Source organism: Coturnix japonica, chromosome 1 (genome assembly GCF_054131305.1).
Source record: "Coturnix japonica strain WE chromosome 1, WE-NBRP24, whole genome shotgun sequence".
Taxonomy (NCBI): Eukaryota; Metazoa; Chordata; class Aves; order Galliformes; family Phasianidae; genus Coturnix; species Coturnix japonica.
The window spans coordinates 41,317,461-41,342,572 of record NC_140663.1 but is presented as its reverse complement, the minus strand read 5'-3'; the positions used below and the strand labels follow the sequence as shown (position 1 = coordinate 41,342,572).

Below are 25,112 nucleotides of genomic sequence, written 5' to 3'. Positions count from 1 at the left end.
GAATGCATCTTGTTAGATTTTACTAAATCAAGGTCTTCTGGGTTCTTCCATTCCGATCTAATCTACATATGTCTGTTAGCTGAAATGAGCTTAACGTCTTACTTAATGTTCTGTCAGACATCTTTTAACAAAGTCATTAAAGTACTGGCTTTTTTGGAACCAAAATAGCATTAAACGAAGAGCAAAGAAACTACCTAAACTGTTAAGGCTCTGGGCAGCCTGGTCTGGTGGTTGGTGACCCTGCATACAGCAGGGGGGTTGAAACTGGATGATCACTGTGGACCTTTTCAACCCAGGCCATTCTATGATTCTATGATATTCTATGTAGTGATTTAAATGTTAGCAGTTCATACTACCACCTGATCTTAACTTCTTGCTGCCAGAGCTAGGAAAAAGGCAGTGGCAGATATGGCTTTCAGTATTGTCCTGCTTTGCTGAGGTGATGGCTCCTACACACTGGCTTCCACCAGTCTTCTGTGGGGACACGGTCGTTGCTAAACGTTGTTTTTGCACCATTCTAATTGGTATTTCTGCACATTTTTTCTTCTTTGCATTTGGCTGCAGAAGAAATTTGGCATAGCAGTACCAGTCCTGGAGGTGTGCACATGTGGCCTGTTATTTGTGCTATCATTCTAACAATATCATCCCAAGCACATGTGAGAAGGAAATGGAAACAAGTTCATGAATCATCTTCTCACCTGCAATAGAATATTGTGTCCTAAAAGTTCAGCACAGGAGTGAGCAGTGTAGGAGTGAGCAGTGCCTTACACTGCTCACCTTCATCCTTCTCTGGATAGAGAGCTAAGGATGTAGTCCGATCTCCTTTCCATCCCAGCAGCCATGAGCAATCCAATCCATCACAGGCTGAATACCTTCCGGCCCTGTCCCTCATGGAGGTTTTCATTCATGCAACCTAATGCCATGTGACGGCCTGTTAACTCTCATAAAACCCTCCAGTTTTCAGAACAGTTGCGCTTCCTCTCACTCAGATTTATTTATTCTTAATTCATCATAAACTCCAGCTCCTACATTTTTGCTTTATATTCCTGATCTTGGCCTAAAAACCTCCTGTGGCAGTAGCTTTCTTTTCCCTTTCCCATAAAAGGGTGTGCTCCCTCCATTTGCTTTGATTGGATAAAGTTAACCGAATGCATCGATCTCACTTATTTACAAAGGTGGGGATCTCTGGGGGAGGATTTTTGCCTTTATCTGATCAGGACACTGCAATCCAGCCAGACACCACTCTCCAGGCTGCCGTGTGTGAATGTAAGGCTGCTTCACCCTGTGGCTGCTCTCAGGCGAAAAACAATCTGGGGAGGAAACATGCCAAGATACACGGTGCATGTCCGAGGAGAATGGCTGGCAGTGCCATGCCCACACAGCACAAATACAGTCGGATGGCTGGGAAAGGAGGCTGTGAGGCGGTATGTGAAGAACAAACCTGATAACGGTGGATTTACCTCAGTGGAAGAGGTAAAGTTTTTTGTTCGGAGGTGCAAGGGTCTCGGCTTGCTGGATCTTGACGATGCAGTGGAGGATGCCCTGGAGGACAATGAGTTTGTTGAAGTTGGTAAGCAAAACCTTAAGGTGATGTGTGACAGAATGATTGCGCTGGAGCCTGAGTCAGCAGCTGTGTTTTAGTTCATCTAGTGTTGTATCCGAGACAGTGTCAAAGATTTGCATGGAAAAACAACCAAATGCAACCTTTGTTAGTAAGAACTATTTAAGGTTTAGGAGTTACGTGTTGTTGTGTACAATCATCTGTGTGAGATGTCATATGCTGTGGATGATAGGGATATGGAGCATGTGTCTGAGCATTGGACTGTCCTGTTTTCACCTTTAGAGTACATAAAATAAACTGCATGAATGCTAATTATTTTCCTGGAGGCGTACAAATGTGTTTGGTGCTGACAACTGCAAATTAGATTACCTAATGTTATGTACTGTATTTAATAACATATTCATCTATACATAGAATACGGTTAGATCCTGTTCCTATTCACTTTGCGTATCTCTTCCAGTTATAGAAGGAGATATCATGTCTCCAGACTTCATACCATCTCAGCCAGAAGGAGTTCATTTGTATCCTTTTTGGAATCTTCTTTGAACGTTTTATATTTCCAGATAGACAGTTTGCTATATTTCCATGTTCCTAAAGCATTCCTTCATTCTTAAAACACTTTTCCAGCTCTAATCAAACAGACACTACTGCATGTGACATCCCTTTCACCCTTTGTTTTCCTTTACAAAACTTTCAGATATAGCAAATATCGAGAACCAGAACAGGTAGGAATAGCCAATGATTGCCCAGTAGTGATCTGTATTTATCAGAGCTTGTTGAGAGTTCAGCCACTGCACTATTCATGATGCTGGTGGGCCCAGAAACATGTATTACAATTTCCTTAGTGTGTTTTTGTTATGATGTTCTTGTCTTACGGATGAGAGTGTGCACGAGCTTCCCATCACTGCTGAGCTCTGCCTGTTTGTTTTGTTTTGTAACTCTGATCGTTGAGCAATGTGATGTGTGTTATGTATCCCAAACTAAAAGGTGGTTTCTCGGTGTAGTATATCTCTTTAGATGGCAACAGCTTAACAACACGGGACTTGGTCAACTTAGGAAAAGGGCTCTACAAGATAAAGGTAAAGATTCTGAACAAACATGGCTAAAAATTACATGTTGATCTTTCTACACTTAGAATTACACGAGGATCCATAAATTAATGTTCAAAATGCACATGTTCTAGCTCACCCCTGAAGCTGAAGCTAAAGTCAAGCAGTCACGAGAAGTGATTGAAAGGATTGTAAAGGAGCAGACAGGTGAATACTTTTATCTCTGTTCACTGTTTCTGTCAGTCACTTTGATGACTTTCTCTCCCTAACCAGAAATGTCTGGCTCTTGCAGTTGTCTATGGAATCACCACAGGCTTTGGGAAGTTTGCCAGAACTGTCATTCCAAACAGCAAACTGATGTAAGTTACCTATGCGGCTTTCTCTCTCCTTTCCTTTGGGGAAAGAAAGAAGAGACTGCAGAGAAGCATGTTGCTGACCGCATGCTTATTCTCCTGTGGCTGGAGGAGAGAGGGCTGCTTCACTGTATCTGTTTTGTGCAAAACAAAAATAATCTTTGAAAGAGTTTCTTACGTAACTCTTTTACTTTCTGCAGGGAGCTTCAAATGAACTTGGTTCGCTCACACTCTGCAGGTAAGGGGAAGTTGCTCAGTGCTTTCCCTTTCTGTGCAGTTGGTAGCAGGATGGTAACTGAGCCCGTTGCTGTTTCAGGTGTGGGGAAACCTTTAACCCCAGAGAGGTCCCGCATGCTGCTGGCACTGAGGATCAATGTCCTCGCAAAGGGCTACAGTGGGATATCTCTAGAAACCCTCCAGCAAGTTATTGAAGCATTTAATGGTAAAAAGATACTTACAGAAAGCTCACATTTGTTGTTGTTGTTGTTATGTTTACATTTACTGTTTTCATGTTCTTGTATGCTTTGTTTGTTTTTAGCTATTTCTTTAAAGGACGGGCTCAGTGAGTCAAGCTGTGGATGTTGTTCTTTTGTTCTCTTGACTTGGCAGTTGTGAGAAACCAGGACTCACTCCCCTGCAAGCTCATGGATAGAGGCTTTACTGAAGAACTTGGGTGTGAGCAGGAATGTCAGGAAAGGTTAATGACTCAGCTGAGCAGCTCAAGACTAAGCAGAAAGGTTCTGGCAGAAGCAGGAGCTGAATGTGAATGATGTAGATCCTTGTTCACACTCAGCTTTAGTGCCTGGTGAGGCATTCTAATATGGCAGTTGTGACCAAAGAGCATCTCCTCTTCCTCTGCAGGACTTGTCATTGGGATAAATGGGGGGTCTTGTTGAGAGGACTCTGCACTGTATGAGTTTAATTTCCCTTCTTTTTAGCAAAACCTGTAGAATGGAAGATTGCTCTAACACTGTGACACATCTGTGACAACAGAGCCATGTTTATAAACATGAGGCCTGAAGAATATAAGGCTTTGTGCTGCTTAGCACTTTAAAAGAAAAGAAATAGGATGGCTTCTTCCCTCCTTTTCCCTTGATTTCCTGGGTTTCCTCATTTCACAGAATCATAGAGTCATTAAGGCTGCAAAAGACCTCTAAGATCATCAGTGAGCACCACCATGGCCACTAAACCATGCCCTGAATCCTGGAAACGCGAAGGGTGGAAAAGACCTCCAAGATCATTAAATCCTCATATTCATTGTGATAAGGCAGGGAAAAAAGCTTTGGAGATGGTTTCTAAGAGTTACTCAATGTTTAGTGGAATGAGGAATGAACTTTGAGCTTTGACTGGTGGTAAGCCTGTGAGGGGGATCTGAGAAGAGTGACGTTTTGGTTGTACCTTGTGCTTATTAGTTGCAATCACCACTACCCATGGTCCTCTCACTCCTTACAGAGATGAATTCAGAAGGGAACCAATTTCTTTACAAACTGCAGCTAGTCTGGGAGCAGGCACAAAACCTCTCTGCAAGAAGAGTAGTCCTATCTGTGCCACTGATCTTAGCCATTAATTATAGAGCATAACTGACCACCTTCTTACTGGCTTCACTGTTTTCCAAGGAGTACATCAAGGGGAAGCTCTAACAGGAGCTGTATTTGTTTTATTTCTAGCTTCCTGCCTGCCTTATATCCCTGAGAAGGGAACAGTTGGAGCCAGTGGAGACTTGGCCCCCCTCTCTCACCTCGCGTTGGGATTGACAGGAGAGGGAAAGATGTGGTCCCCAAAGAGTGGCTGGGCTGATGCTAAATATGTAAGAATTAAGAGCATTTGGATTTCATGTACTATTTGTATTGGGTCTAGGTTGTGTTTAGCAGCTCATGCTCTACCTTGAGGGATCCATAATAATGGGACAATTGGCTCATGTCCCTGTAGCAGAAATGGATGCTCAGCATGTCCAAAAAAAATATCATGCTATGTTATCACAATGTGAAATACTGCAGTGACACCATTAGAGTTGGGCAGTGTGATACCAGCTGTGAAAGAGCTATTAGTACATCTTTGACTCCATAAACATCAGCACTGTTCCAACGAACCCAAGGTCAATTCAGAACTGCAAGTAGTAACTGGAGATTAATTGAAAACAGGAATTTATCAGTAACATTTCTAGTGCATTTACGATGGCTTTAAGCAGAAACACAGATTTGGACATTCAGTTTTAGAAAGATTAACAAAAGTCACTGGGAAACTTTACAGCACCCTCCTTTACAGCAAGATGCCTTATAATGGAATTCTTTTTTAATGAATTAATTGTTATCCTGTCACAATACATCTGCAGATTGATCTGGTGTTTAACATCTCCAAGACTGGGTTCTCCAGGGTCTTTCATGGTACTTTGTTCTTTCAAACATACCAGTCTAATCCATAAATGTTTGAATACCAGCTTTATTTGTAGATTGATAACTATCATCCATCACAGTAAGCTGGAGAAGTAGTGAGAACTACATGGGGAGGGGAGATAGAGAGGAAAGAGGCCAGCATGTCCTGGACCTCCCATTTCCTGATGTTAGAGGGACCTTGGCTCATTCTTTTATGGACCTGTGTCAGACAGAGCTATCATCACAAGGTGTTTCCAGCCTTCTCTACTATTACTCCTTCCCACCAGGTAATACATGGTAGATGTTAATGGGCTGTGGCAATATCTTGTGTACAGTGTTCCTACCGCCTTCTTTTAATGATAGTTTAGAAACTCCAAAATGCTGTCCCTTATTTAGCCTGGAAGAAAAATTTGTTTAAATTGTTTGTAATATAAAGATTTTTTCTTACTTCACTTGGGGATTTTACTTTGTATTAATGTACAGAAACGGTTAAGATTTTAAACTTTGGGGTATTGAGTTACTGAAATTCATAGATGTGTAAACCTCCTTTCGTTGAATTCCTTCGCAGGTCCTCGAAGCCCATGGTCTGAAACCAATTACCTTGAAACCAAAAGAGGTAATAAAGGGTAATATCAGCTGATGAAAAACAAGTTTAGTCAATTGTTGCTTTATACTTGCAATTGAAGCCTGACATGAGCCAACAGTCATTTTAGATCAAGCTTCAGAAAGGTATTTGAAGTCAGCCATGGGGAGGGATGCCAGAGACTTCATTCACCAGCAGGGCTTATGGTAGCATTTCCATTGCAGCTCCCATCTGTGTGGGATTCAGTACAACCAGAGCTAAACAGAAGCTCTGACTGTAAGGCTTTAGGCCAGCAGACAGATAAGTCTCATCCTGCCTCCTGCCCCCATTTCAATGCCAGTGATGGAATCCAGCCCTTTTGCCAGCAGTAACTGTAATGGATCTGTATTTCCAATGCTCCTGACCATCAGTGGCAGTTAATGCAGTAGCAATCCCATGTGTCTGCAGGTCAGTGGAAGGTGGCATCAATGAGAAGAGAATTCTTTTTGATGGAATCCACAGTAATGCAAATAGTAATAGTAGATGTATTCCTTGCAGCACCAGTGCTGATCCATCCTTCTGATTGCCAACCAGTAGTTCATTTTGCTGTCAAAACCTAGAGGTCTTGTATTCACATCTGTCCTCATTTTGCAGCCTAGGCTTTGTGATTTGTTACAACTATGAACTTACACATAGGTTTGTATTGCATCCTTAGAGAAGATGGCTCTTATTAGTGGGTTGTGGAAGTCTGAAGGCTTTTGCTATGGATGGCTTTAGAAAAAGTGCATCAGTTTCACTTTTAAAATATACCTTATGATGCTTAATGTGCAGCCACTAATGGTAACATGAGTGGATTAAGCCATACTTGATAAAGTACTATCTATCACAAATGGAATTTACCTCTCGTTGTGTCACCCTGCTTGACTTGAAATGTTAGTCCCAAATGTGATGTGACAGCCATCTTGCAAAAACACTTCCTCTCATCCCAGAACAACTAAGAAGCTCTCTGAAGGCACCTTTCTGCCCTTTAACCAAAGCTGGAGTTCATGTGACAGACCTGAGCCAGACAGCTGACTTCTAGGTGGTTAAAATCAAGTGAGATTAACCTCACTTCAAGTAACAAGTTTACACGGGAACACTGCAGATTTGAGGGTTGTGGAGTCCTCTGGTATTGGGCCTCAGAAGCCAAATCCAGTATTTCCTACAGGCAAACAGAAAACTCATGTTTGTGTAGAACAAAGCTGTACTTAGCTTTAATTGCACTCAACAAATCTTTCGAAGCAGTTAAAACTTTTAATTCTGTTTCAACTCTACATTTCCTTCTTATGACCGCTTTTGCACATGCTACAATCCTGGCTTCTTCGGTTTAATGACTTAAGAAATTTTTAAAAATAAATTAAATTCCATTTCCAAAGCACTTGGAAAAGACTTTTCATTTTAAGTTTGAAGGAAGATGAACTAAACCTCTCTCTTGGAACTGCTGGAATTCCAAAGGTGTCTCTAATGACTTAGCTGGGTCATGAACATTGACAGTTTATGTAGCAAAGACACTTGGTCAAGCTGTGCTTATTAGGATTTTCTTCAGGAAAATCCAGGGAGCTCAGCAAGGGTCTTTAAATAACTTATGTGAGAAAGAGAATTGTCACAGAAATGGGGAATGAGCGCAGCATGTGGACTCAGTTAACATCTGTTCTCTCTTTGAAGGGTCTGGCTCTCATCAACGGGACACAAATGATCACCTCGCTGGGATGTGAAGCAGTTGAAAGAGCTAGTGCCATTGCGAGGCAAGCAGATATAGTCGCTGCCCTTACACTTGAAGTCCTGAAGGGTACAACTAAGGCCTTTGATACTGGTGGGTACTGGGCTTTTCTTTATTTGCTGGCAGACACTGGAGAGAGACAGAGCCAAACAGCCTCATTTGTTTTGCTAGACATCCATGCTGTGCGTCCACACCGAGGGCAGGCTGAAGTGGCATTTCGATTCAGGTCCCTTCTGGATTCTGACCATCATCCATCAGAAATAGCAGGTAAATAATGTCAGCCTTCACCATGCCAGCTTGCACAGGGCAGGCTGGTCTTACAGCTGTAGCACAGTTGCTTTTGTGTGGGGAGTATTTGGGTTTTGTCCCTTTGTTCTTCCTAGAGAGCCACCGATTTTGTGACCGAGTTCAGGACGCATACACAATGCGCTGCTGCCCTCAGGTAAAAATTGACTTCTGTTTCCTTTCCTATCAGTAGAAAAAAATGATATCAGAGTTCCCACCTCCGAAACACGGTCACCTGTGCATTTTGTCTGACTTCATTAGAGGAAGAGATCTCACTTTTCTTTTCCCTCACTTCAAAGTTCCTATTAATAGTGATGTGTAATTTGCTGATCCCCTGAACACGTCTGTGTTAGGATCTGAAAAAGGCCCAGTACTGGAAGCAGGGGAAGGTGCTGGTTTCCCTATTTGTAGATGTTGTAGGGTATTTCTTTTGCACTGATGTTAATATCTCGAATTGAGGAAAGGTGTTTCTGGGAGGACACAGAGTGACAAAATGTTTGTGTATTTGTAGAATCTCAAACATACTGGATGAACTCACTGCCCTGAGTTTTAAAACTATTAAATCAATGGAATTACCAAAAGTTGGCTAATTAATAAGAGTTCTCATTTTCTGTGGGGGGATTTTTAAATAACATTCCCCTAATAACACTTACACCACTGATGAAGTACCTTATCTTGTGTTCTTACAAACACAAACAACTAAAGTATTTAGCACTACTGCTATCATAATAGAAAACCAGCTCTTTCAGGTGCCTAGGGTGGGTAGTGTCCCAAAGCAGTATTGCTTCTGATTTTAAGAGCAAATCCAAGATCATCTTCAAATGTGGATGTAAAGACTGTGACAATGGGAAAGAGAGTGCCTGCAACTGGGTCAGCACCACGAAGGTGAACTGAATGCATACACTCAGCACAGATGCTAATGTCTTTTCTTCCAGGTCCATGGAGTAGTGAATGATACAATTGCTTTTGTGAAAGACATCATGACAACTGAAATCAATAGTGCCACGGACAACCCTGTATCTTTATATGATTTTATTTCTTTGCAAACTTTTGTCTGTCCTTTTTTTAATCATTTTTTTTCCTAAGTAATTGTTTGCATATGAGGCAAAAAAGAAAGTCCTATAGACTTCAGTCAGTAGCTACCACTAGTTGCCAACAGTGCCTGCAAGTGTGTGTTGAGGCAAGGAAGCCACTTGTGATTTCAGTTTAGTGCAGATTAAAGATGTACAAGACAATACTCTACATGCTTATGTTGAATACATAGAATGGTGGGGCTTAGCAATCAAATGGACTTAGATGGATGGTGACTTGTCATATGAGACATCTGGTGGTGCAGCACTAGTGAAAGCTGCATTCCAGGGCAAGATTTGTCTGTCACTGAGATAGGCAGACAAAATGTGTGTGATCAATAAGCCTCCTTGTGGTTCAGCAAGTCTAGCTTCTTCTCAGCACTATAAAGATGCTCTGACATCCCACTGTTAGCTGCCAAGCAGTGCTGCTTGTTACCTAATACTCTACCTGCCTCAGAGAGAATTCACCAAGAAGCTGTGCTAGGATCCAAACACGTGTTTCTATATAACCCTAGTAATTCCACTCCCTAAATGAACACTTCATCCAGTCCATTTGAAAAAACACGTCAGAACTGTCTCTATGAGCTCAGACAACTGAGACTGGGCTTTCATTTTCTGAAAAGTGACTTTGTAGATGCAATACAATATATCTGCAAATAAAAGCCTACTAGTGCAAATATTCATTCAGATAAGGAAGATATATCTGTCATATAAGCTCTACTTGTTGATGTTTGTGCCTTAACTCCTTCAAGATGGTGTTTGCTGAAAGAGCAGAGACCATTTCTGGAGGAAATTTTCATGGTGAATACCCCGCAAAGGTAATTAAACATATGGAGAAAATAAAGACATCTTTTCTTCTGTTTAATTTTCCTGCCATCTGATTGAACGGGGAGATCTTTTATAGGCTTTGGACTACTTGGCCATCGGTGTGCATGAACTCGCTGCAATTAGTGAGAGAAGAATTGAGAGGCTCTGCAACCCCTCGCTCAGCGAACTACCGGCATTTTTAGTCACCGAAGGAGGTCTGAACTCCGGCTTCATGATTGCACACTGCACAGCAGCTGCCCTGGGTGAGTGCTTAAGCAGTATCAACAGGGCAAATCAAAGATCAGTTTATAACGAGGCAGTTGTAATTGCAAACAACAGGAGCAGAGGGCATTGGATCAATGAGTAGATAAATACCTGCAGAAAACTAGTCAGTGAGCTACACCCAGACACTGGCATTGGTGACTTTTTCAAAGACAATGGCAGTTTCCAAGGTTCTCCTTGCAAAGTACTCAGCTATAACATTGATGCATTCTCCAAAGAGAAGCAAAGCTGGACTCTCCTGCAGCCTGTGGTAGTGGATGGGCCCCTTTTTTCCAGGCTGGCCATTGCTTCTGGTATCATTTTCTGTTCTGCCCTACATTCATTCCCTTGTGGGGTTTTTGCAGTGTCAGAGAACAAAGTCTTGTGCCACCCCTCCTCTGTGGATTCTCTGTCCACCAGCGCTGCCACGGAGGACCACGTGTCCATGGGAGGATGGTCTGCGAGAAAAGCACTGAGAGTCATTGAGCATGTGGAACAAGGTAACATCGAAATTATGATTGCCAGGCAGATTTGATGCACGTAACCAGATTAAGATATTAGTGTCATTCTATTCAGATACTACAGGCTGCTAACTACAGGCTGCTCAGCAAAACTTTGCTCTCTTGCTTGAAACAACAGCTCACTCTCTTGCTTCTTTATTCTTTCATTCATTCATTTGGCAGAGGATGAGCTTAGATACAGCTGTTAGTGGAAGAACGCAGTACACCAGCACTGAACTCATTTGCACATATGTGTGAGCGCTCTGGGCTGTGCAGATCACACCAGCTACAGCAAACACCACAGGGAAATTGGTGAAGGAAGCCTCACACTGAGCTGTGTCTGCTGAATATCTCTCTCACTGTTGTGCTTTCTAGTGCTGGCCATAGAGCTGCTCGCCGCCTGCCAGGGCATTGAATTCCTACGCCCCCTGAGGACGACCACCCCATTGGAGAAAGTCTACGACCTCGTGCGCTCGGTGGTGAGGTAAGATCTGATAAATGCCTCAGGTGGGGGTCACCCATTGCTTCAGAGCCTGCTGCTGGTGATGCCTGTGGTTAATGTTTGGCCAACTCATTGCAGGCCTTGGATAAAGGACCGCTTCATGGCCCCGGACATTGAAGCTGCTCACAGGCTGCTGGTGGAGCAGAAGGTGAGTTCTGGCTTCTGGCAGGTCGGTGTGGCCATCACTACACTCACTGCTGGAGCCAGAGGCGGTGCTCCTGTACCAGGGAGCAGAGGCTCTCTCTTGGTGCTGACCCCCATTTGGAGGGGCTGCATATGCTCCCCAGCCGGGAGGCTCCTGGGCACAGTAAGGAGACAGGAGTGAGGGGACAGCAGCCAAAGGTGCTAACCAAGTGTTTGCACAGCTGTGGGACTGTAGAATCTCTCTTATTTGTTTGTAAAATGTAACAAAACAATTCTGGAGAGTAACCAAATGGAATAAGATCCCGGTCTGTCCTCTGTAAAACGTTTGATCTGCCGCTGTCTTGCTGCTATTAAAGAAGAGACAAATGAAACTGTAGAACATTTTCCTCTCCTTTTCTGCCTTGAACAGCAGCCACCACCACCCCCCCCCCACCCTTTCCCTTTCCCTTTGGCCATGTCAGATGCCATTTGTTTCCTTGGCCCTCTCATGACCCAGTGACGTGGTAACAAATAGCAGTGATCTTCTCCCAGCTGTTACAGGCCAAGCATTAACATGGCTGCAAGGCATGATTTGACTTCTTCATCTCACATCCTTTCACCTTGTCCCCCCAAAGCTGTATCTTCCTCTATCCCCCCTCAAATCCATTCACATGCTCTTCCCCACCCCGCACTCTGGTGTTACCCTGCTGTTTCTACTGATCACCTACCATCAGTGCATGCAGGTCTGTAATTCTCACCTACGTCCCTCTAACTTTCCCACAGGGTTTCCTGCAGTTGTGTGCTGATGCCTGACCAAGCATGAATTTTTGTTGTTGTTTTTTGTTTTGCTTCTCACTCCCCTGTTTCACTGTCTGATTTTACAGGTGTGGGAAGTAGCTGAACCTTACATTGAAAAATACAGGAGAGAACACATCCCTGAATCCAGACCTGGTTCACCAACGGCCTTCTCATTGGGATCGCTGGGAAGGAAAACACACGATGGCCACAACCACAGGCATCAGAATGAACTGTAACAATTGCCCTCTCAGGCACAGAGCAGACCCAGGACCTGCCCTGAGTGTGGCTGTTTCACCAAAACTCAGTGTGGTTTCTTCAGGTGGCCCAAAGGAACCGTCTGTCTCACATGGGGGCACATAGCAGTAGTAAAGAAATGGCTCCCTAGTTCCTTCTCGTGGGAAAGAGAGCTTGGTCACGATAGTGTGGATTATATTAAACACCCTGAGCTTTCAAACACAAAACATTCAGCCTCCTGCTGAAATCAGTGGGTGTCTTACTCAGTGCCTTCTGTATTTTTGTCAGCTCTTTGCTTGCATTCTCTGTATCTCTGCCAACGACACTGAACAGCTGAGACTTGTTATTCTCACTTTTTTTCTTCTGTTTTTTCTTTTTCCTTTGGGAAACTACTGCAGTACCCTTCATTCTGCCATGAGAAAACTATCTCAGCACTTAACCCTTCTCCCCTTTGTACCTCCAGCACCATGCACATCTTATGTGAAGCCAACAGATTCTTGTATAACAGAAGTATTTTGGAGACAGGTTCTTCACAAATCAAAAGAGCTCTGTGCATAAGAACACACTGTGGTGATTACTGCTCCAAAACAAAAGCACTGCATTCTGGCAATGGACTACGTTTAACACAGCTTTACAAGACCCATGGGCTCACACCTGCAATAAATGCAGAGGTTCCACATATGGCTACAGCAATGTGTTTTTCCATCATGATAAAAGCTGTTAAAAGCAAAGGCTTAGCTTAGAAATAAGCAGCCCAGGTGGCAAATTGACTGCAAAGGGTGCTGATGGTTTCTAGGAGAGCAGGAGGAGGAGTTGTGGGAGCAGTGGATGTGAACCAGCACTGGAGACCTGCACTTTCACTACTTAATGGGCATCCAACTGCCTGATCGCGGCCCTGTTCCACTTTGACACTTGTGTTGTAATATGCTCCGTGTTACAGCATCGACCTCTGGCACAGGCTTTGTGTGTTTTGCAAGGGAAGAGTCAGGACTTAGGCTTCCCATCATAGCACAGTGACGACATTTAAGCGCCAGTTAAAAAACAGTGACCTCAGCAATACCGGCCTGATGATCCCAGCCATGGGGGGTCCAGTGTGGGCTGGAAACCCTCCAGGCCATCAGCTATGCCACAAGGGGCAGCCAAATTACTGGTATGGGGTCACCCATATGTGTCTTTGGGGGCTGCAATGGAAAGTATGTCTTGAGGATGGGACACACACCCACTGGCAAGCCAGCAGGGACACTTTAAACCTGGCCAGGATTATGCACAAGTTGTGCCTGGTCCTGCCCTTGCCCTACAAAGAGCCAGGTGACTTTTGGCCTGTCACTCTGAGTTACAAACACAAGTGTGGTGATGGGCCTACAGCTCAGCAATGAGCAGACCTGGGAATTAGGACAAACCTATGGTGTGTGAGGTCCTTCCTCTGATCTCTGTCTCTTCCCCTATGTGCCAAATCTGTCTCCACCCTTCCAGCTACAGACTCTGCAACAAGTTTATCTTAACCTCCCACTGAAGCTCTCCCATCTCACAGACAGCCAGGTGTTAACTGAAACCAGCTGTGATGATGACCTCCCTACAATACACAAGCCTGGTTGTTATATAACAATCTGGTTGTTACAACATTTGCCTTCAGCCTCAAGGTATGGCTAAATAATGCAGTTTATCCAACAGCAAAACCCTAGACAGTTCTCTGCTGGTTGCTGCTATAACCTCAGATGTGGGAAACAGCACCTGAGCAGCGTGAATGTAAGGAAAACCAAACGTGAACAGAGACACGTGGCTTACATTTTGTATGTTAACAGATGAGCCCATGGCTCAAGGAGATCAGAAGGGCATGATAGAGCTCCTACCAGAATAAGACCACAGTCCTTCGTTCAGAGTCTAGTTTACTAATAGCTCTGTCTACAGTCAAGGTCAGATGCTATTGTTGACAGCACATTTTTGATGCAAAGCTCTTCATGCTTATCAAGTATTGTTTAATGATTTTTTTCTTGAGAAAGGTAAGTGTTTTTGTTACTATAGCCACCTTCCATTTGAAAAGTTGAAGAAAAGCCTCAGCCAATGTGCACGGAGACCCTCTCTATCCAAGATTCTCTGCTTAGAATACTGTAACAGCTTGAACTCAAAGCTGTGTTATCTTCTTTCTACATATCACATCCCCAGAGGATGGTACCATAACCTCAATGCATGTAGGAGTAATCTCTAAGGTTTAGTGCATCTTATCTTATTTCAGTGCCTGTCCTACAGTGCACTCAAACTTTCAGCAATCCACTCAGTGCTGTACCACTTTGCATTTCCCCCTCCTGTTTCTAATACCTGCTATGAGATCTAAACGTGACAGGATGTTGCAGCTCAGCCGATAAGAGATACCTTGTTGGACCACACTGATTCTCAAGTTTGTAGAAACCCCTCTGGGTTGACCTGACTTCTCAGAAAGGTAAGACACTGTGCTTCCTACCAGGTCTGTGGTTCCTGGTTTCTTCTGAGTTCAAGACTCAGCAGACCTGGGAGCTATGAAAAGGTCCTGCATCCTCCTAGTACTGCCAAGGCCATTCCAAACATGCATGCCTGAGACCCCAGCCCTAGGCATAGGTTACACAACATCACTCTTCCGTGTTAATCTTACCTGGACCCAAACTTCTTTCTTCATTCATAAATCATTGGTTTTGTGGTTTTATTTATTTATTTCAAGTTTTACAGATTGAAGCATTCAGGAAACTGTCTTAATTCAAACAGATAGAATTGATTTTTTAAATTTTTTTATTTTTTTATTTTTTTTTACTTGATAAAGTGCATTTGAATAAAAGGGGTGGTAAGATGAGCAGTGAAACAATTTACTAGTAAATACAAAGCTGATTTGTCTGTGGCTTTGAAATAATCCATGCACGTGATTGTCTTCTTTCAGTAACTGCTCGTTATCCCACAGCTCTCATTTTTATAGACAACTTTTCCTTTAATTATAACATAGTCGATCAATGTTTGGTGTCCCCCAAACTGGTATATCAAGTGCTCCCACCTAAAAAGACAACAAGATGTTTAAGAATATCCCTACTTGCACAAAAGCAGGTCACACACCTGTTATTTGCTTTATGTTTGCTTTAACCATGGGAAAGCACTACGCCATGTTGATGACAACTCAGAATTCCATGTTTACATGTTGATCATGCATGAATACAATGAAATAATGTACAAGAAATACATTAAGATCTCCACTCTTCATGATATGGAGAAAACTGAAGTCCCTCGTGTTAAATCACATTACAAACAACAACAGAAGAACATACCTTGGTGAATTTATAATAACAAGATCCCCTTGCTTGCCAATCTCTATGGAACCATGCGTGTCTGATTTTCCCAGAGCATAAGCTGCATTAATGGTGGCAGCTGCTAGGGCTTCATTCATTGACATCTTCATGTTTACACAGGCCAGATGCATCACCATAGGCTAATGGGAAAATTAAGCAGAAAATGGGAGTTTCCAATATACAAATAAAGCTGTTTAATTCTCAAATCCCAAAGCACTTTCCTCCCACCTCAAGCAACAAAAGGAGTCGTCTTGCGCAATGTAAATCTTGCCATTTCCAAAATGAGTAATGTGAAATCAAGAATTTGCAAGCTTGTTTTCTAAGCCTCTCGGTGCATTTGAAAAATCAAACCCCTTCAAATGTCAAGAACTTCTGGCGAACAGTACCACCCCACATAAGCAGGCAGGATCAAATGTCTACGCTGGGCGTGCAGCTCTCTTTGTGGATACGAAGAATGCTTTAGGCATGTAAGATCTACGCACAAGCTGTGCTAGCAGAAAATTTTGTCATTTCATGTTCTTGTAAGTATTAGGGATCGCTTACCATTGAAAAACAGTATGCATTAGGATTAAAGTCACTGCCAAGAGCAACAATAACTCCTTCATCCAACATTTTTCTGGCTTGAGGTTGCTTCAGCCTAGTGGGAAAAAGACGCTTGTCAGTACCATTCACTTAGTTATCACATGAGGAATTCAAAAGCAAAAGTCATCACTCGGTTTGGCTAAATTGATGTATTCAGTTACATCAATCCATTTGGAGATGAAAGGCCAAATTCTGCTCTTGGCTACCAATCATCCAACGAGTAGCATAAATGGAAACTGTGATCCACTGTTTCTGCAGTAGCAGCACGTGACAACAGCCACGATCAAGAACCAGGCTGCAGGCTACTAAAATGCTGCTATTTATCCAGGCCTCAGCCACTGCAGGATTTACATGATGAAAATCTCCATGTCTCAAAAAAGGAATGTTCTGGTCTGTATAGCTTCAAAGACAGGCTTGCAAACATAAGCAGTGGCATAACCAACACAATAGTCTGTCTCATCCCAGTTCTGTTGGTAATTCAGAACAGGAGATTGAGGCTGTGAATTTAATTAGTATATGTTGGATTTCTGTCACTTAGCAATGTTAATGCAAACAATTGCTATGGTGAGCTGCTTCATCAAAGCCCATTCTCCCACTGATGTCTATGTAAGTATCTCACTGGGGTGGTGTAACTTCTAGGTAGCACAGGGATTCTGCTTCATCGATCTGACCTCCAACCATTCACTTACATTAAGAATGTGATGCCCCAGTCACTTGGCAGCTAGAAAGTACCTCAACCACTGAGCAACCACCAACCAGTGTTGCCTCATTTTGAAGGATGTGTACCAGAAGTAAGAAATGAAGAGACTTGTTCAGCTCTTTGTGATGGTCTTCACTGATCCATTCTGCTCATGCACGGACAGAGACAAGCTTACACTTGGCACTACCAGAGGCTAGAACCAGAAACATGGGGTGTTTTATTTAGGTTCCTTCCATCAGGTGGCCTTACCTTAGCATGTAGGCAGTGGTTGGCAAAAGGACAGCTGCACACTTAGCTTTTGCCATTGCTGCGATACCTTCATCACTAACTTCTTCTAGGTGGCTGATAGCCTGGGCTCCTAATTCAGCTCCGAGCTGAGAGAACAGTCAGTGTTACTCACTGGAGTTAATTCAGTGAAACAATGTTGTCATCAAGTGACTGGAACAGACAATTCATTATTAATGTAAAATTTACTAACAGAAAGATCATAAAGAATGCCTGAAAGTACCAATGAAATACAGGCAGGATACTTTCTAATTTGCTGTATGGAAAGCTAATCATGGCAAGGTATTAAGTAAGTACAGACTGGAAGTGTACCTTCAATGGCATTTCTAACAGATGAATTTGCAAACTATGGGACTGCCATGAATAAAATTATCACCAACTCCTGCCCACAAAGCAAGGAGAAGAAATAGGGGGACAAGACAGACACTGGCTGCTGAACAAATAACATGCCTGCTTCTTTCAGTAGAGAAGCATCTAAGAGGCTTTTTATAATGAAAATAATAATAATAATAATAATAAAATCTTTTAAAATCTTTTTTTTTTTTTTTTTTTTTTTTTTAAAGACAAGAATAACTTTCCCACAGGAAAGAATTCTTTAAATGATGGCAAAAACTTTGAATCAGGCACTGTCTTTAACAAAATAGTCTTGAATCTTCACTTGACTAAAGCAGAGCTCTGGGTGTGCTTACTGCACGTCTTGCTACAGCTAGACACACACTGAAAGAAAAAGCATTTTCCAAGTTGCATATAAACCGTGCTTTTGTCATCCTTGGGTTCACATATACCCGGGTTCCCCAGCCATATCACACGTGAAAGATGAGCAAAGTCAATGTTTGATTAGGCAGTGTATGTTAGTCACAGAGGTCAACGTTTCTCTCCATGTCCTCAACTCCAAAATTGCACAATGGCTGTACTTTCCTACTATCTACGAATGATCGACTTCACAAAGCCTTAGGACAAAAACAACCCCTGGCAGTGAAAAATGCAATTCATCCACAGGTTCAAGTCTCAGAAAAGCAAGGCAAGACCAAAAAAGTGGCTTCATTGTATGTTAAGACAGTAGTACCTCTGCAGATTTCATCGGATGCAGCTCATCACCATGGAAGTTAATCTGTAACCCTGCATCTTTTCCAGCTTGAAGAATTCTCCTGGTAGAATCCAGATCAAAGACTCCCTTCTCACAGAACACATCTATATTGTTAACATGTATTTCACCGCTTTGTTGGAGTTTTTTCAGTTTAGGGAGATGGTTATTAATAATGTCATCTGTGGCTTCAGTAGCAGTTTTCCCTCTAATGGAAAGAAAACGTTACAGAACCATAAGAATAACAACTTTGAAGCTTGGCAAACATTCAAACCATGTATAATAAACTAATAAATGATTCAGAAAATGATGCAAATACAAATCACTCAGCCTTCAAATTAAAAAACGAAAGCACTGTAACTTATGTACATCAAACATGACTTACTTCCCATTTAAAAAACATTAAGATAACATTACAATTCATTTTTGTAAGGCTGGTTTCTTTGGATGATAACCAAGACATGGGACATTTACAAACCAGCTCTTTGGCTTTCCTATTCATACAGTCTGATCCATTTATCTTGTTTCCTAACATACAACTATTCAAAATATGTAACTGATTATTTCAGTGCTTTGAATGATATTCATGCAATAGTTTTATGCAAGTATCAAAGCTCAAAGGGCACGTGTAGCAGAAATCACTATCTTTTTACCCATGCATGCTGATGGGGAGGAACAAAAACTGCTATGAGCTGAGCAGCCATATTTTTCTCTGGGATGGCTCAGACTGAAGTAACCTACAAGGTTTAGTGCATACTTCAGTAAGCACTGTTTATAACTGCTGCACTGCATCATAGCCTCACAGGATGATTTGGTTTGTAGGGACCTCTGTAGCTCATCTGCCTCAATCCCTGATGCAAAAACGAGATCAATTTGAATCATGCACCAGTGTTCCTTCTAGAAGCTGAAAATTAGATCGAATTACCACATAGCATACAGAAATCATGAACAGATATACACAGCAATTCTCATCATTTGCTCAGATATCCACGAGGTAAAAAAAAAATGACTAGTGCTGGAGACAGGCTCCTCTTAAGGCTTAAGACTCCACATGTCACGCAGACACTCATGAGCCAGCAGAGGGCCTGTGCTCTGAACATTCAGGTCTCAGATAAGGGAAGAGCTGCAAAATTCCTCCTGGCCAGAATAAATGCCTGAGGCAGAATCTAAGTTCAGTGGGTCACCAAAAATCCAAGATATTCTGGATATGAGCATGTGAATGAAGAGAATGGGATTTAAGAAGACCCAATGTGGGTAACACAGATGTATAGCTTTGAATACACCTTGTTATATTTTAGGAGGGTTGGTCAGAAGTTATTTTTCTCAAAATAACAGCCAAATTTCAATGCATAGTGGTGACAAAAATGGCAAGAAAAAACAAGTTATATTACTTTGGCACAGAATGAGCTCCACAGTAAGTTGAAGAAATGCCAATATCCATGGACTGTCTGGCACGTTCAATCACTCGGAGCATTTTGAGTTCTGTTTCTAAGTTCAAACCATATCCACTCTTGCACTCAACCAAAGTAGATCCTGCTCTAAGCATGCGTTCAAGCCGGTGTTTGAAAGTAGTGAACAGCTCTTCTTCTGTGGCCTTCCGGGTGTGTTCCACGGTGAAATGTATTCCTCCTCCTGCCTGGTGGATTTCCATATAGGAAGCACCTGCCAGCTTGGGGAAAAAAGGGGGGAACAAAAACACCCACCACACACATAAAATTAGCCATGAAATGTGAGTTTTCTATCCCAGGGATTCTGGAAAGTGGTGCCCTCACAGCTGACAGTCTTCAGACATCACTCCTCCCCCCTTTGTTGGATTATGTGACAGAAATTAGATCATTTTCTACCAAACGCAGGTGTCATCGGAAAGAAGGAAGGGTTATGCATTAAAGATAAATAAAAAGGGGGGGGAGGGGGAGGGATTGCATGCCATTACCTTCATTGCAAACTCATGCACCCTATCACCAGCCCACACGGGATGTGTATGTGCATCCACCAGGCCTAAAGGAAACACAGCACATATACGCTCCCATTATTTCACTGTATGACAGAGCTGTGGGAGCACACAAACAAGTTAAACACAGCAGAAGCTCCCTACAAAGCCCCCCAGGCCTGCAGCCCTTCTGTATGATACCACTAAGGCAAAACACACCCACCTGGCAATACACACTTCCCAGTGCAGTCAATTTCATTTTCAAACGTTGCTCCTGCAAAGCGGCGGCGGATTGCATCTGCCGGGCCCACGGCTTTTATAGAACCATCTCTGCAAACAGGAGGCAGCACACAAAAGCCTGAGCGTGATATGGATTCAAGCTTTGAGTTGCTGGCAGAGCTCCTGAGGCACCAGCTCTCCCAGCCCAAAGCAAGATATGGAGAACCGCACCGGTGCACCTCCAAGCCCACACTTAAGGCCCGGCACCGACCCAGGGACACGCTGCCTCCTCCCAGCCCTACTCACAGCCCCACTACCAGGCTGGCATCATGCAGCACATCCAGCCTCGCCATGCCCTCCCGCAGCAAGTACTGCTCGCCGTGGTCGCACACCAGCACCAGCTGCCGGGCATTGGCCAGCAGCAGCCGGTACTCCCCCGCCATGGCCCTCAATGGCACAGACAGTGTCCGGAGAGGAAGGCAGCTGCTGCTCAGCTCAAAGTCCCCCGGGGCGGAGCGTGACCCCTCCTGCCCTGCCAGGCTGCCCTGGAGGTGGGCAGCAAAACGCTCTCCCGACAACAGAATGGAGTGTTTCTGAATGGGTGTGTTTGAAGGTGTGCTCAGCCTGGGCACATCCCAGCCCCATGGGAACATAATGCCTCACGGTGCTCCAAGCATCCAGGCAGGAGTTCCTTTTCTGGGACACACAAGGGGCCCAACCCCTTGATCAAAAGGTTGGTTATGGGGTATGATGGGTATGTTGGCTCAAATGCCGCACCACCGAGCAATGTGCGTCTTCATTCAGAGCATTCTCCTTCACCAGGCACACAAAAAATGAACAAGAGTTGGAAGGTGATGCTGTGCTGATCCCAGGAGTTCCTGCTGCTTATTTTGGCCTTCCCCACCAGTATCACAGTATGAATGAAAACAGAAATCAAAGAGCGGCAACAGTGTGAGCCAGTGTGTCAAGCATGTCGCACAGCACAGTGGTGGAGCTCAGCACAGCAGGTCAGTCCTGCCCAGCATATACTGGAGCTTCCCAGTTACACTGAAAAGCTAACACTATCACACAGGTGTTTTCATGATGACGGCACAACCTGCTGATGAAGCATTAAGATGAGGCACAGTTGCAGTGCCCTACCCACAGCTCAGTGAGCCACGCTGATATGGGAGCAAGTTCTGTTTACACCTACTATGCTGGGGAGTTTTAACTCCACAGCTGGCTCACTGCCTTTTTGCTGTATTTAATCCATCTGTAGCACTGAAAGTATACCTGTGTATTTGAGAATAGATGTAAGACAAATGGTCACTGATGAGACAGCGCAAAATCACACACAAATCCATGAGGTACAGCCATTTGTGTTTTGGCTTGTAGAACCTCTCTCCAGCCTAGAGATGCAAGTAGATCCTTCACAAGGGGAGGCTCTGACTAGCAGCATCAGCAAAGCAATGGTTACCATCAGGAAATGCTGATAGGTACAGAACAGCTTCGGTTAATGTCAATGGTTGCTCTTAACATTTGAGAAAGCAATTGTGTTCCTGCCAAAACTTCAGTTATCTGGATGCCTAATAACAAAGAGTGGCTTGTTGTTAGTGTTTTCTGTGTTCTTTCCATAATACTGCAGATTGAGATCAGGCATTCCCATTCCACAGGCTGTTTTAGCTCTATGAATGCCACTGAAATTCACGACTCTTTATAGCCTCTGGATGAACTTCCCCCATAGTCAAATACAAGAACAAAATAAACACCTGATGACAACGTTGTGGAAAAGAAAAAAAAAAAAAGAAAAAAACCCCTTTATTTCCAGATATACAAATCATCATTCTCTCATTTCTCCATCTTCTTCCTCTTCTTCCACACCTCTGATGTACAAAACATTATTGCACCTGTAAATAGAATCAAGAGCTCCCTTAGTTGAAATGTCTTAATTTCCCTCGCAAATACAATGCTCACTTCACATGGGAGTTACAGCAGCATTTAGTGCTCCAATACACAGAATCACACAGAATCACAGAATGACCCGGGTTGGAAGGGACCTCAAGGATCATGTAGTTCCAACCCCCCTGCCTGGCAGGGCCACCAAACATACACCTTTACTAGATCAGGTTGCCCAGGGCCCCATCCAACCTGGTCTTGAACACCTCCAAGGACGGGGCATCCACAACCTCACTGGGCAGCCTGTTCCAGGACCTAACCACTCTTCTAGTAAAGAACTTTCCCCTAACATCCAACCTAAATCTTCCCTCTTTCAACTTAAAACACAAGCACATCCCCTAGATCCACCAGCTTCAACAAAGCAGTAACACAAGACACAGAAGTCCCCACAAGACCCCGTTCCCCAGCTCAGGCACCACGATTACCTTATCAAAACTTCTCCCAGGTGTCCAGACAGTGCTCCATCGATGTACTCTTCTGTGTTTGCAAGCTTGGAACGAAAACCAGCACAAACATTACACCAACAGGAGCCTCACCACCGCTTCCCCTCCACAAGCAAGCAAGGCCCGGGTCCCTCCATCCCTCCCTCCATCCCTCACCTGCATGTTCATGTAGCCGTCGACGGAGACGAGGTATCCCTTGTACTCCATCCCCCACTTCAGCTTCACCATCACCGGTTTCCCCGTCAGCCCGTTGAGGAAGGGCTTCGGGTTGAGCGGCAGGCTCTAGGGGAGAGCAATGGTCAGCACCGCCCGCCATCCCAACCGCTAACGACAGCCTCCCCCCACCCTGCCCTGCCCTCACCATGGCGATGGGGCGCGATGGCGGCCCGAGAAGCGCAGAGCCAGGCGGGATCGCCTCGTGCGCGCCGCGGGCTGAGGCAGAATGGAAGGCAGCGCTGCGCCACCTTCCACTTCCACTTCCGTGCCGCCGCGCCGACCTCCAACCTCTCACCCCGCCGCGCCGCCTTTGCGATTGGCTACGGAGCCACGGAGCGCGAAGGGAAAAGGGGTTGTGGGCTCAATCTTATTAGCTGGAATGGCCGCCCTCCTCATTGCTCCAGCCAATGGTCGTATACCACCTCTGGTTGTGTCGTCTGTGGTGGCCGGGGGGTGGCAGCGCAGCACTGTGCCGCCGCTCTGCTCTGTTAGGCCTTTGCCCCTCCATCCCTCTCCTCCCCTTCCCTGTCCACCTCTCCCTCAGCCCCCGGCTGCCTCACACCGTGTCTTCTGCAGATCCAGAATGTCCCCCCTCACATCCCTACCTTTATGGATGGATAGGATAAGAGCAGCAATTACGATTCTTCTTAATAAATGTTTATCTGAAGTGCACTCGTATTTGTTTCTGTGATAATTTATAATGAATGTGTTTGTCCTCATGTGTTGGCTGGGGAACAGAGATAACGTTAAAATAAAGCTTTTTTTTTCTTTCTGACAGTAAAACTCACTGGGCGCCAGTTGAAAGAGAATTGCTTATAAGTTTATTGCAAGGAAGTTAGTGCTGAGGATATGTAGGAAATCATAAACAATGTGGGAAATCGTGTATATGGACAGTTTTCATGCCCCTTGCAGCAAAGAATAGAGAACTTGGAGTGAAAACATACAAGGCATCAGAATGCAATGAGCTTAGCATGAGTCCTTTGGGTTAAAGGCCATGGAAGACTTGCACTTTTCTGACAGTTGTTAATGGTGTATATGTGAATGACAATAGAACAATATGAGTGTTTTGTCTGTAAACAGCACTTTTTAGGTTTGGAACCAACTTTTATCATGTCTCCTACTTGTGTTGGGAAAGCTGTGTACCAAGAAGTACAGGACCAGCTACATTCTTTTCTTCATACAGTCAGTTCCTCTGATGCATGACTTGGAGAAGGACTTGGGGGTCCTGGTGGATGAGAAGCTGGATGTGAACCAGCAGTGTGTGCTTGCAGCCTGGAAGGCCAATGGTGTGCTGGGCTGCATTAAAAAGGGGTGGCCATCAGGGAGAGGGAGGTGATTGTTCCCCTCTGCTCAGCTCTTGTGAGGCCCCATCTGCAGTACTGTGTCCAGACCTGGGGCCCTCAGCACAAGACAGATGTGGAGCTCTTGGAACGGGTCCATAAGAGGGTCACTAAGATGATCATAGGGGTGGAGCACCTCTCCTATGAAGAAAGGTTGGGGGAACTGAGCTTGTTTAGCTTGGAGAGGAGAAGACTCCAGGGAGACTTCATTGTCACCTTCCAATATTTGAAGGGAGGGTAAAAATAGGAAGGGAAACAACTGTTTATGAGGGTGGATGGTTGTAGGACAAGGGGGAATGGTTTTAAATTGAGATGGGGAGGTTTGGGTCAGATATTAGAAGAAAGTTTCTCACACAGAGAGTGGTGACCCACTGGAACAGGTTGCCCAAGGAGGTTGTGGATGCCCCATCCCTGGAGGCATTCAAGGCCAGGCTGGATGTGGCTCTGGGCAGCCTATTCTAGTGGTTGATGACCCTGCACATAGCAGGAGGATTGAAACTGTATGATCATTGTGGTCCTTTTCAGCACAGGCCATTCTATGATTTGATGATTAAGTATTCCAGCCCTATTGTTATAAAATCACCAGAAAATAGAAGCATTTCTCAGAGTCATAGGTATCAGTATTGGAGTCATAGTTGGGAGTAGGAGTGCTTAGCTTCTAGTTTCATAATCAGTGCAAGAATTCATGTGTCAGTAACCTCATCAGCTACAGATGAGGTGTTGCCTGTTGGTAGGGTAGAAAGATGTCCTGAAAGCACAGAATGGATGACTGCGTCTGCTGTAGGTAACTGCATAACTTGGTTAATCAGGAAACAAAATAGCTTTTTCCTTTTTTCC

General features: G+C 44.1%; 3 protein-coding genes across 4 annotated transcripts; 1 reads left to right on the top strand and 2 right to left on the bottom strand.

Moving 5' to 3' along the window:
* Positions 1-1,212: 1,212 nt before the first annotated feature.
* On the top strand, positions 1,213-12,463 carry HAL (histidine ammonia-lyase). Its single transcript, XM_015858602.3, has 20 exons — positions 1,213-1,570; positions 2,022-2,082; positions 2,259-2,286; positions 2,566-2,640; positions 2,745-2,817; positions 2,903-2,969; positions 3,164-3,201; positions 3,280-3,405; positions 4,631-4,770; positions 5,904-5,951; positions 7,602-7,749; positions 7,828-7,923; positions 8,040-8,098; positions 8,877-8,957; positions 9,764-9,829; positions 9,916-10,081; positions 10,445-10,579; positions 10,955-11,063; positions 11,160-11,229; positions 12,089-12,463. The coding sequence occupies exons 1-20, from the start codon at positions 1,324-1,326 to the stop codon at positions 12,236-12,238; spliced, it is 1,983 nt and encodes a 660-aa protein (XP_015714088.2). The 5' UTR covers positions 1,213-1,323; the 3' UTR covers positions 12,239-12,463.
* A 2,437-nt stretch (positions 12,464-14,900) lies between these two features.
* AMDHD1 (amidohydrolase domain containing 1) lies at positions 14,901-20,810 on the bottom strand. Of its 2 annotated transcripts, none has more exons than XR_014934233.1 (9): positions 20,648-20,810; positions 20,346-20,452; positions 20,126-20,190; positions 19,584-19,861; positions 18,175-18,400; positions 17,073-17,261; positions 16,085-16,178; positions 15,521-15,681; positions 14,901-15,252 (listed from the first exon to the last, which is right to left on the bottom strand). XR_014934233.1 is itself a non-coding variant. In XM_015858614.3 (9 exons), the coding sequence occupies exons 1-9, from the start codon at positions 20,782-20,784 to the stop codon at positions 15,138-15,140; spliced, it is 1,308 nt and encodes a 435-aa protein (XP_015714100.2). In that variant the 5' UTR covers positions 20,785-20,810; the 3' UTR covers positions 14,901-15,137. The 2 variants fall into 2 exon arrangements, 1 of the variants encoding a protein (XP_015714100.2); XM_015858614.3 differs by having other exon boundaries at positions 17,073-17,197.
* Positions 20,811-22,101: 1,291 nt separating this feature from the next.
* Positions 22,102-23,443, bottom strand: SNRPF (small nuclear ribonucleoprotein polypeptide F). Its single transcript, XM_015858625.3, has 5 exons — positions 23,355-23,443; positions 23,081-23,255; positions 22,876-23,001; positions 22,702-22,766; positions 22,102-22,227 (listed from the first exon to the last, which is right to left on the bottom strand). Exons 1-5 carry the CDS (start codon positions 23,441-23,443, stop codon positions 22,161-22,163), a joined length of 522 nt encoding a protein of 173 aa, XP_015714111.2. The 3' UTR covers positions 22,102-22,160.
* Between the last annotated feature and the right edge of the window lie 1,669 nt (positions 23,444-25,112).